Source organism: Typopeltis vanoorti, chromosome 18, assembly GCF_054136105.1.
Source record: "Typopeltis vanoorti isolate ZY-2024b chromosome 18, IOZ_Tvanoo_1.0, whole genome shotgun sequence".
NCBI lineage: Eukaryota > Metazoa > Arthropoda > Arachnida > Uropygi > Thelyphonidae > Typopeltis > Typopeltis vanoorti.
Window position 1 is genome coordinate 67,487,384 of NC_143566.1, and position 13,187 is coordinate 67,500,570.

General features: G+C 36.8%; 1 protein-coding gene across 1 annotated transcript in view; it reads left to right on the forward strand.

Annotated features, from left to right (window-relative positions):
- LOC150096738 (uncharacterized) overlaps nt 1-13,187 on the forward strand; it is a 159,304-nt gene that overhangs the window by 124,272 nt on the left and 21,845 nt on the right. Inside the window, exons 11-12 of the mRNA XM_090408306.1 lie at nt 4,137-4,262; nt 5,050-5,131. Coding sequence (XP_090264432.1) covers nt 4,137-4,262; nt 5,050-5,131 — 208 coding nt within the window. The remainder of the gene's footprint in view (nt 1-4,136; nt 4,263-5,049; nt 5,132-13,187) is intronic.

Sequence of the window (13,187 nt, forward strand, 5' to 3'; positions counted from 1 at the left end):
GGAGATCTAAATAGCAGAGTAGAAAATGATTATGAGACATACAAAAAAATTTTGGGAAAATTTGGAGAAAAGAATAAAGCTAATAATAATGGCAAATATCTGTTGGATTTCTGCTCAGGACATGGACTGGTTATTACTAACACCATGTTCCAATATAAAATTGTGCACAAATTCATAAGAAAAGTCTCATTGACTATGTTATTGTTGATAGTCATGTTTTCTCCCTGGTGCAGGACACCAGAGTGTACAGAGGATTTGAAATTGGAAGTGATCACTATTTAGTCTTGAGCAGGATAAAATTGAATTTCATATTGAAAAGATTAACATGGAAGAAAGTTTTAAAGCGAATAAAAGTTGAGCAGCTCTCAGATGTGAACTGTAGACTAAAATACACAAAGATTATTGAAGAAAAAATGAAAGAGTTTGAGAACAGGAATCAAACCTTGGAGATTCAGTGGCAAGCCTTGAAGAAAGCCCTGATTGATTCAGCTAGAGAGGCATGTGGTGAAGTTGTCTGCAAGGATAGAAAAATTAGAACTCCATGGTGGACACAGGAAGTTAAAGAAGCAGGGAAGGAAAAGAAGAAAGCATATCAAAAGTTCCTGGCAAATAAGTCAAGTTGTGCTCTTAGAGAATACAGAGACAAATGTAAGAATGCAAAACACTGTGTAAAACTAGCTAAACAAAAGTCATGGAAGGACTTTGGCAAGAATATAGAAAATAAATATCAAGAAGGTGGCACAATATTCTGGAGGTTGTTGAAGAAGCTTAGGAATGGAGGAAAGCGTGTTGTAAAAGGAGTTAGAGATGATAGAGGTGAAATGAAAACGGGAGAAAAAGATATCCTTGAAGTATGGAGTAATTACTTTGAGAATTTGCTAAATGAAACAAGCAGTGATGACAGCACAGTGATAAAAAAAAACACTGACCAGGCATGCAGTCAGGAATACATATCCATACTTGAAGTAGAAAAAGCCATCAAAGGCTTGAAATGTGGAAAGGCAGCAGGAGTAGATGATATTCAACCAGAAATGCTGAAGTATGGTGGTATTAGAGTCTTACAGTGGCTGCACTGCATAGTTCAGAAAGCCTGGACAGAGGGATGAATTCTCGATGATTCCAGTAGAGCTCCCATAGTACCCATATATAAAAAGAGAAATAAAACTAAATGTGAGAATTACAGAGGTATTTCCCTACTGAGTGTTCCTGGCAAGATCTATGCAAGTATACTTGAGAAAACGGTTGAGAAGAATTGTGGAAGAAAAGCTTGGTGAAGAACAAGCTGGATTCAGGCCAAATAGAGGCTGTCAGGATCAGATCTTCACTTTACGACAAATAGTCGAGAAATCATGGGAATATAACCAAGATCTGTATTTAAATTTTGTCGATTTGGAAAAGGCACATGACAAGGTGCCAAGAGCGAAGCTATTCAATACGCTACAGTTATATGGTGTCAATGAGGCATTATATCAAGCAATACTTAGTCTTTATTTGAGTTGTAAGTCAGCAGTTGGAATTGAAGGAAGTACAGGAAGATGGTTTAATGTTAAATCTGGTGTGAGACAAGGATGTACATTATCCCCTCTGTTATTCATTATCTATATGGATCACATTATGAAGGAAAGTGGTATTAAACCTGATATCAAAATTGGAGATGTTAATGTCAGCTCTTTGCTTTATGCGGATGATGTTATACTTCTAAATAAATCTGCTACAAGTCTGCAAGATTCTCTGACTAAATTGAATAACTGTTGTAATAAATATGGTATGAAGGTCAGCAATAAAAAGACAAAGACAATGAAAATAGGCAGAATCATTGAAAATGTCAATGATGGCAATGTGTTGTGAATGGAGAACCTGTGGAACAAATAAAACGTTTCAGCTACTTAGGCATGATTTTTAGTGAAGATGGTAAATTAAATATAGAAATAGACAACAGAATCAGCAAAGCTGGTATGGTGGGAAGTCGATTTAATAAATTCATATGGAATAAGAAAGAAATTAGTCGGAACACTAAATTAGCTGTATACAATACAGTGTTCAAACCAGTTTTATCTTATGGATCTGAGAGCTGGGTCAGAAGTAAAACACTTGACCAAAGACTAGAGACTGCAGATATGAGAGTCCTGGGAAAGATTATAGGCGTGAAATGGCATCAATGGCAATATCATATTAATAACGAGGATATTAGGAAAGAACTTGACATTGTCAGCATCCAGGAATGCGTTAGCAGAGCAAATCTCAGGTGGTATGGTCACTTGAACAGAATGGGCAAGGAAAGATTAGCAAAACAAGTGTTCTCTGCCAGGTTGGCAGGAAAAAGACCCACAGGAAGACCCAGATATAGGTGGATTGATACAGTATAAAGTGCCTTAGACGATAGAAATATAAGATCTGATAATGTTGGAGTCTTGGCAAGTAACAAACTGATTTGGAGGAAAATTGTAGATAGGAAGTTAGTAATGATGTAAATTTTTCATGTAGTACTATCATATCTGTACACCCCTTGAGGGTACACGACAGGAATTTGATGATGATGTGAAACAAGGACTTTGTATCAAAGTAAGAATTGGTAATGTTTAGCTAACTGTTCAAGGTGTGTGCTACATGCTACTGAATGAAACTTAAAACATGAATGCTTCTATTCAAAAACAAATTAGTTGCTTTAGAATCAAAATCTCCCATGCTTTATCAGCATAGCTAAACCATCATCCCTCCTTAAATTATGGCTAGTGATAAGGCCTCATCAAAATTTGAATTCTGCCTTAAACATCATCTAGTAGCCATACATTCTTGCTTTTTGTTTTCTAAAAAAAAAAAAAAGCTTTCTTTGTTTCACTGAAGATTACAGTTATTTTTTCAGAAATCTTTAATGTTTAAATGATCAGTAAGTAATTTACCGAGTTAATGTGTCTCTTGATTATGTAGTTAACCACAGTTCTTAAAAGTTTCATTTAGTATGCTTTTTTTGCATGTGTATGTGTGAGAAAAGTCCCCATGATGCTTCTGCCATTTATTAAAATTGACATATCATAGGTTTAATATTCACAAAAGGAATAGCTTTGTTTTCCTCAGCACTAAATTTCTGGAACAGAAGTTCTGTAGAAAAAGGAATGTGCCTTATGTTGCACAAATTATAGAGGTTTTTTTTTTTTTTTTTAATATTGCATACCACTGAGGTATACAGGCAGAAGAAATGATTGTGTAGATTCTTTCAAGCAGGAGTTGAGGAAATTCATATCTCTCAAAATTCAGTCAAAACATTATGGACTGAATTCCATAGTACTCAAGATTGGGTAGCAGAGAAAACTCATGATAAGAATGAAGGAGAATTTATCGAGCTTTTGCAAGACAACTTTCTCAAGCAGCATGTGAAAGAAGCAACATGAGGTAAGGTGTTGATCATAGTATCAGAAGGTGACTCAGTTACGGATGTGACTATTTTGCCACCATTTGGTGACAGTGACCATACCGTACTGGCCTGAAAGTAGCCAACAGTCATGACAGATAACATGCTGAACTACAGATCTATAAACATAATTCCCTGTTACTGCTTTCAGTGGTCCACTGGACAGTAGACCATAACTATCAGAAGAATGTTAATCCCATCTGTTCAGTGTGATGTTATGGTATGGGGATGCTTCTCTTGGCTTATAAAAGAATACCTTGTTGTTTTGCTTGGAAAACAACATTATGGATCATTAGTATCCTACTACTTTTATCATGTTCACCACATTCTAGCATAAAGTGTATTCACCACATATAATCAAATAGTAGATTATTTCTTTTTTGGAATTGAAAGATGCAGTTAAAATGAAATTATATTTATAATTTAATTTTGAGTGTGTCTGGGGAGAAATAAGAAAGAATTGCCAAATGGGCCATGCAAACTGTAGATTTAAGTATAAAAATGTGAGGAGGTAACTTATGTCTATATACAGATGCCAGGAGCATTAGAAACAAGCTATCTTTATAAATTTGTATGTACACACATATCCATAAGTTAAACTGCTCCTTAAAAATTAAAAGTTTCCATGATGTATTGATTCAGTATTGTTTATTAAATATTTTATTTATTTTAAATGTTGAAGCTATACTAAAATATTAGCATGTTACTTTGCATATTATTTTTTTAGTTGAAAGTTCGAGCTAAAATAGCAATAAAGCAAGAAGACTTATTGAATGAAAAAGAACAACAACTTCAACATTTACAGGAAGAACTGGTTACTATTAGAGAAAAATTAAAAGGCAAAGAAGAGGAGGTAAGTAATAGTTCTTGCTTGGAAATGTTAAAATTTCAAAAATAATAAGGCATAAGGCAATCTATTGAAATAGTACTTTAAATGGCTATGAATAATGGTTAGTGCAGACCTCCCTGCATTGAGTCTTCAACATATTGTGCCTGGCTGGTTCCACCTACAAAAGATTGTAATCCTGTAGATTACAACCTTTCCACAGTAATCCTGTAAATTACTGTGGATAGGTTAAGGATTTTTTTCTTTTCTTTTCTTTTTTTTTTCTATTAAATATATATAATTTTTTTTGTATTTTTATTTATTTTTGGCATAATTCAAAAACTCTGCTTTTGAGACCAAACATGGAACTTTTTCATGCCACCTTAGGGCCCCCCCTCCCTCAATAAGTACAGCAATGGTCTTACACTGGTCATTGAAATTCATTTTCCACTAAAGACATTCACAAATATCCATGCCCACAGCAGCATTGAATCTGCAGCTGGTTGGTTAGAGAACTAGTATGCTAACCACTTGACCAACCCAATTAATGTAAGCTTAATTGATCATTGTATTTGTGCTGTAAAAAAAAAAAAAAGGTAAAAATAAAAACTGAAGAATAGCTTAACATTATTTGATCATTTCTAAAATTTATTTTGATAGTTCATATTGTACTTTGCTGCATGAGCTTTTTAGCTCTTCAAATTTATGTGAGCTTCACATAAATTAATTGATATTGTGTGTGTTTTACATTATTAGATTTAAAGAAATTACTTCCTTTTTTAATTTCTTTTAATTTTTATTTATATTTTTTTAGTTGGCAAAACAGTCAGAAACTTTAGAGAGTCTTAATCATAAAGTAGAAGAATATGAGAAACAAATAAAAACAAATGAAGGTGGTAAGTTATTTCTTTCTTTGGAGTAGAATAAACTCTTCTATTCTGAAAATAATTTTCATGTTCCTTTATGGTCAACAGATATTTTGTAAAGCAATGTGCATTTAGGTATAGTGATTTTAAAGTTTAATTTTTTTTTTATTTATCATGCCTTATGGGGGGGGGGGGGGCATTTAAATATGCAGAACTTTAGAACTGCTTTATAAGTAAAGCACTTAGTTTCCTTTTTGGAATTGACCCATTACCATGATCTGGTAGAAGTTTGCCTGCGCATCACTCACTGTACCAAGGTTTTCAGGAAGAAGTCCAATTGAAAATGAAGGACATGAATCTTTAGTGATATCTTGTTTTATCCATCTTGGCTGAGTTATAAGTTGATTGGTATAAAGTTATGATATAATACATCAAAGGAAGGCATTTCTAAATAACTTAGGGAATTGAAACAACGTAGATCCGAATATAAATTAAATAATACTTTAATAGATATCTCCAATATTTCGGCAATGTCTCATTGCCATTTTCTATAGGAACTTACAAAAGGCAGGAGCACAACAAGCTCTAACAATATAGTAACTGGAAATGAAGATATGAAGCTATCTTTCTCCTAGAAGTCCTGATGGTGCCCTCTGGTGGGCTAAGTAGGCATTCTTGGCCGTTGGGCTGAAGGTCTGCTGATGTATGCCTCCCAAATCTGGGGCAGTCGCATACAACCAAATTTGTTGAGGTTTGGAGAGTTTCTTAGGGCAGAGGCTGATTCCACAAATAATCTTTCGAATTTATATTTGCTCCGGTGTATTATTTTTGCTTTCTTCCACCGTATTCTGTGGCGAGTATCCAGAGCATGGTCTGCAAGACCAGAATGGCTATATTTGTAAAACCGGATGTAGTCCTTGTGTTCAGAAATTCTGATATTCGCTGTCCTGCCTGTTTGGCCAAAGTACGACAGTTTACAACTGCAAGGGACCTGGTATACACCAGGTAGGTCTAGGGGAAGTGGTTGGTCTTTGGTAGAGCGGATAAGGGATGCCAATTTTCTGTAAGGCCTGTAACAGGAGGTGAGGTCATGTTTTTTTAGAATTTTGGTAATTTTTTCCGAGGTGCCTCGGATGTAGGGAATGATGATGGATTTAGAGTAATCTTTTTTGTGGAGGGGGGGAGGGGGGGGGGGCTGTGGTTTGTAGGTTTTAATATTTTTTTTGGGGGGGGGGTAGCCATTGGCTGAGAAAGTGTTTAAGATGTGATTTAGTTCTGTGTTAAGGGCCATGTCGTTAGAACAGATTAGTTTAGCCCTGTTGTATAGTGTTTTCACCACTCCATATTGTTGTGGGGGGGAGGGGGATTGTTGGTGAATGTATCTGCCTGTATGGGTGGGTTTTCTATAAACTGAGAAAACCAAGGTTCCATCAGGATGGCGGGTGACTAGTGTGTCTAGGAAAGGGAGGCAGTTGTTTTCCTCTTTTTCCAGGGTGAACTTGATTCTGGCGTGTTGGTTGTTTAAGTGTGTAAGGAAGGAGAGGAGTGTTTCAGAGCCATGTGGCCAAATAGCGAACACATCATCAACGTAGCGAAGCCATATGGTTGGTTTTTGTGGGGCAGAGGCTAAGGCTTTTTCCTCAAAGGTCTCCATAAAGAAATTGGCTAAGGGTGGGGAGAGTGGTGAGCCCATGGCTGTCCCCTCTATTTGTTTGTAGAATTTTCCCTGCCAAACGAAATAGCCTGAGTTCATTGTGAACTGAAATAGGGCTGAGATATCGGGAGAAAATTTAGCTTGGATTAGCTCTAAAGTTTCCTTGAGTGGGACATTGGTGAATAAGGAGGAGACGTCGAAGCTGACCATTATGTCATTATGTTGGAGTGTAAGGTTTTCTATGCTGGCTTTGAAGTGGGCTGAGTTTTTTATGTGTGATGGTGTGTTGCCAGTATAGTGTGTGAGCTCTTTGGCTAAATATTTAGCTAGTTTGTATGTGGGGGAATCAATGCCATCCACTATGGGACGTAATGGCACATTTTCTTTATGTATTTTTGGGAGTCCGTAAATACGGTGGGGGGGGGGTATAGAGTTAAACTGTTTTAATCTGTTGGTAACTTCTACAGGCCAAGAAGTGACTTTCTTAAGGAGGCTCTGAAGTTTTCTAATTTGTGAGTTGGTGGGATTGTAATTGATAGGGAGGTAAGTAGCCCGATCTAATAGGAGAGCATTCATCTTACCTTTGTAGTCCTTTTGGTTAAGTACTACAGTTGCATTTCCTTTATCCGCTTTGGTGATAACTATTTCTTTATTATTTCTCAATTCCTGTAGGGCTTCAAATTCCTTGTTGGATATATTGGTTTTGGGTGGTTTTGCTATGGAAAGGACACAAGCTACATCCAGTCTTACACTGTTGGCGATTTGATGTGGAAGGTGGCGGATTCCTCTTTCAATCTGGATCAAAGGAAGGCAGATGTTGAAAGTTTATTTTTCACTTGGTTAGACTATAATAAATTTAGTTTAATCCTTTATCCAAGTGTGAGCAAACAAAGCTTGCGCCTGAAAATATCTTCAGGACTGGGGTGAGGTGGTACAACACCAGGCAACTTGCAGATAAAGGATTAAACTAAATTTATTATAGTCTAACCAAGTGAAAAATAAACTTTCAACATCTGCCTTCCTTTGATCCAGATTGAAAGAGGAATCCGCCACCTTCCACATCAAATCGCCAACAGTGTAAGACTGGATGTAGCTTGTGTCCTTTCCATAGCAAAACCACCCAAAACCAATATATCCAACAAGGAATTTGAAGCCCTACAGGAATTGAGAAATAATAAAGAAATAGTTATCACCAAAGCGGATAAAGGAAATGCAACTGTAGTACTTAACCAAAAGGACTACAAAGGTAAGATGAATGCTCTCCTATTAGATCGGGCTACTTACCTCCCTATCAATTACAATCCCACCAACTCACAAATTAGAAAACTTCACAGCCTCCTTAAGAAAGTCACTTCTTGGCCTGTAGAAGTTACCAACAGATTAAAACCGTTTAACTCTATACCCCCCCCCCACCCGTATTTACGGACTCCCAAAAATACATAAAGAAAATGTGCCATTACGTCCCATAGTGGATGGCATTGATTCCCCCACATACAAACTAGCTAAATATTTAGCCAAAGAGCTCACACACTATACTGGCAACGCACCATCACACATAAAAAACTCAGCCCACTTCAAAGCCAGCATAGAAAACCTTACACTCCAACATAATGACATAATGGTCAGCTTCGACGTCTCCTCCTTATTCACCAATGTCCCACTCAAGGAAACTTTAGAGCTAATCCAAGCTAAATTTTCTCCCGATATCTCAGCCCTATTTCAGTTCACAATGAACTCAGGCTATTTCGTTTGGTTTCGATTAAACTAAATTTATTATAGTCTAACCAAGTGAAAAATAAACTTTTTTGGCCTTTTGGCAACTCCTATAGGTAAAGATGACCTCGGCATTGCTTCTGCCTAGTATCTCCACTTCTAGGCCTGGCTCCCACTGAAGAGACCTCAATAAAGGTCAAAACTAGTCTGGGTAGTGGCCCTTCCCTTAATGCATAACATTATACATATCTGCAAGGAGATGTGTTTTGCATTATGGGAGATACTGAGATAGGAGTGATGTTAGCTTGGTCCACCTTTGCTACGAGTTACCCGGTGTTGTACTACCTTACCCAAGTCCTGAAGATATTTTCAGGCGCAAACTTCGTTTGCTCACACTTGAATAAAGGATTAAACTAAATTTATTAAAGAAAGGCAGAATTTATCAATATGAAAAACAGTACGAAATCCTTTCAAAAGTGTCTGAATTCTTTGTAAACTTCAGCTTTATTTTTGTCCCCAAACTCTTCAACAAAACTTGTGAAAATTTTACACACTTGTGGTTCTCTTTAATAAGACTTTTTCAAGTTATTCATCTTTTGATATTTTTGTAATATGAAACCCAGCAAACCTAACTTCCTTACGTTTATCTTTTTATTTATTTCTTTTGTAAATCTTGCAGTTATTGGAATGCAGATTTATTTTTGTAAGACTCAGTTTAATATGCAGTAGTGGCAGAAATATTTTCTTGTTATCAAATATGAGCAGCTTAAGTTTTTATGTTCTCTCTTCCTGGTGTAAAATCTGTTTGGGAACTGCATATTTTTCTGACATAATGTTTGCCTTTACCCTTCTGTCCTATAAGCACCAGAAGCAGCAGGATTTTATAAATAAATCCTTCCTCCATTCAGTATAATGCAGTTACTTTGAAGGTGATACAAATATTCTGATAGGAATTTTTGCAGTTATTTCTATCAACTTGGATATAAATCTTTAAAAGTGTCCTTTCTATGTACATTGCTTGGAAAGAAGTCAACAGACACCCTGCATTGGCAAGGTGCATCATACCACATAATGAGACACATGTTTGTAGCCAGTATAAATTGGAGGAATATGACACTCCTAAGTCTGTGCAACTGTGTCCAGGCGAAATAGCTGAGAAAAGGGAACTGATGAAGTTTTGAAAGAGGTATTGTGATAAGATGCCATGTTGCGGGCCTATCTTTTTGGCAAATTGTTGACAAATTGGGCCATCTCAGGTCAACAGTCAGCGATACCATGCTGAGATGGAAGCTCAGGGAGTCAGCTGCAAGTCTACCCTCAGTGGACCACACACTGCACTCACCAAACATGACCATAGTGTGCTACAAAGGATAATATGTAAAAACCACCATTTGTTGGCTGACATGTTCAACATGGACTAGAACATAAAGCTGCACAAAAACATTCAGAACTGAGGTTCACAACATGGGCTTCCATGGTAGGACTGCAATTCGCACACCCCACATTATCCAAACCAACATGCAGTATCGTCTTCAGTGGTGCAAAGAGCCTGTACAATGGGATGTGCTGATAAACAGGAAGAGCCTGTACTGAGTAGATGCTTGGTGAATGTCTATTATCAGGGTGAGTAACCCCAGCTATGAAATTTGGAGGCGGCAGTGTAATGATATGGTGCTGTTTTTCCTAGTTTGGACTTGTACCTCTGTTTGTGGTGTCACAAATATTGAGCTCTGAGAGGTATCTGAACATTCCGGACAATGAAATGCTTCCTACTTTTTGACATTTCTGCAGAAATGACCATCGTCTCTTTCAGCAAGACAATGCACCATGTCATAAGGCTGCTGCTTAACTGTGTGATTTGTGGACATGATAGCTTTTACACAACCCTGATCTCAACTCAATTGAAAATATGTGGGATGAACTGGCACATCAGATGAGGTCAAGAGACATCTGCCCCACAACAATTCGGGACTTCATTACAGGAAGAATGGTCCAATATTCCCACCGATTGCTATTGTATGCTTGTGGAAACTATACTCCGTAACTGCAGTCATCACAGTGAAAGGAGGTCCTACATCTTATTAAGCTAGGTGCCATGGCTGTTTGTTCTTCAGACTACAGTATCCATTGACTTCTTTCCAAGCAATGTATTACAGGTATGAGAGGTATGGAAGCTTGTTACTGTTATGCAATGAAACCTGTTAAGTTTGTTTTGGAAGAATCATCAAAAAGCTAAACAAGTTTTTAATGCCCTCAAAATTTTTGGCATCCCAAAAGTCATAAACCAGCCCTTTTTTACCTGAATTAATTGAAGTCAAAATTAATTTTGCAGGTTGCAATAATGAAGAGCCCACTTGATGCATTGCGTTTCACATTTCACACTAAACATTGAAAGCATGCAGTCCTTGCCAGTCACATGAGTGATATTGTGTCACTGCTTAACACAGTGGTTCCCAAAGTTTGCACTGCAGCTTCCTCACAGGGGCGCCGCGATCACAAAATTTTCACTATTTTATTTCAATACTATCAATTCAATGTGATAGGACGTGACATCTAGCAGACCTGGTGCAAAACAGTAACTCACTTAGTAATAACTGTTTGTAGAAGCCTCTACAAATGGTTACTAGATGCCACTCTACAATAATTAAGTTTCTCGATTATTTTAGTAGTTTCTCGAACTCTCTCAGCACTTTGTTTTCATAAATAAATAGCTGTCGGTTTGTTTTGCATGGTCTTAGTGTTGAATTAGTTTTCGGAGATTGTATCAACTGAATATTGTTGTGATTTAGTCAAGTGAAGTATTTCTTCTCATGTATTTTTAAAAATGGATCGGTTTTTACTAAACAGTAATAAGCGTTGTGAGAGAAAAATAAAGAGGGCACACCGTCAAATAGTGGCAAGAGTGTGAAGAAGCATAAATATCGAAAATATGATGACAGTTATTTGGACTTGGGTTTTACGTCGACAGAAGTCAATAGTGAAGGGAGGCCACAGTGTGTACTGTGTATGACAGTTTTGGCACCAGAGTGCATCCTACCAAGTAAGTTGAAACGCCATTTAGAAACCAATAATCCCAGCATAGTTAGTACATCTCGTGACTACTTTACCAGAAAGTTAAAAAAGTTAAATCAACAAAAAGGTAGCTTTTATAAGCAAGCGTCAATACTAAGCAATGCTTTGCTAGCATCTTACAAGGTGGCACATAGAATCGCAAAATATAAGAAGCCTCATACCATCGCAGAAGAACTCATTCTATCAGCTGCTGTAGATATGGTGAACATTGTGATCGGTGAGTCTGCTGGGAAGCTGCTTTCAAAAGTGCCTTTGTCCAATAACACTATCAGTCGTGGAATACAGCACATAGCAGAGGACCTCAATGATCAATTAATTGAAAAAATAAAAGGGAAGGAATTTGGGTTGCAGCTGGATGAGGCCACAGATAATAATAATGATGCTCACTTGATTTGCTATGTACGGTTTATAGATGGTAATAACATCGTAGAAGACCTTCTCCTTTGTAAAAGTATCACTGCTGGTGCTAAGGCTCAAGACTTGTTCGAGATCCTTAATACTTTTATTTCCAAAAATGATTTGAAGTGAACTAAGTGTGTTGGTATCTGTACTGATGGTGCTCATTCTATGTCCGACTATTATGGAGGATTGCAGGCACTTATTTGAAGCAAAGCGCCTGATGAAATGTGGATCCATTGTGTTATTCACATGGAAGCACACTCGCGTCAAAATATCTGAGTCCTACATTGAACCAGGTCTTAGAATATGTAGTGAATGTAGTAAACTTTATAAAAACTCAGTCGTTGAAGGCAAGGTTTTTCAAAAAACTATGTGAGGATATAGGATCCGAGCACATGTCTTCGTTGTACTACAGCACTTTGCAATGGCTCTCTTGTGGTAATGTTTTTTCTTGTACGTTTGAACTGTGACAGGAAATTTATATTTTTCTTTAAGAGGAAGATAAGTATACCGAAAATTTTGTGAATGAAGATTTTTTTGGTAAAACTAGTATACTTATGTGATATTTTTGAAAAGATGAATGCTCTGAATCTCTCCCTGCAGGGATGCAACATGCACCTTTTAAAGTCAATTGAGAAAATTTCAGCTTTTATAAAAAACTAAAACTATGGGGGAAAAAATGAACGAAGAATGTTTCCCCTTGTTGCAACAGTTTTTGACTTCCGATGGAGTTGATTTCTCTCGAGGTATGAAATCCATTTTTGAAGAACACCTATCACAGCTTATCACCTCGTTTGAGAAATATTTTCAAAATGATAATATCAATAAATTTGCATAGATTCAAGATCCATTTCATGCCAGTGCTTCATCTGAATTTACTGCTGCAGAAGAAGAGAATCTTATTGAGTTGTCTTGAGACAATACGTTGAAAACAGAATTTAACAGCATGGAATTAACTAAATTTTGGATATCGGTAAAAGATGAATATCCCCTTCTGAGTGAAAAAGCTCAGAGAATTTTAATTCCATTTGCAACTTCCTATTTGTGCGAAGCTGAATTTTCGGCAGTTGCTGTGATAAAAACTAAGTATTGTGTGAAAATCGATGTGGAAAAAGAAATGAGGGTGGCTGTGTCCAGTTTGATTCCAAGATTTGAGAAAATGTGCAGTGATCAACAGGCTCATCCATCCCACTAATGATAATTAGTTGAATTTGTTCAATTACTTTTTTTGTGATTTTAAATGTTTTT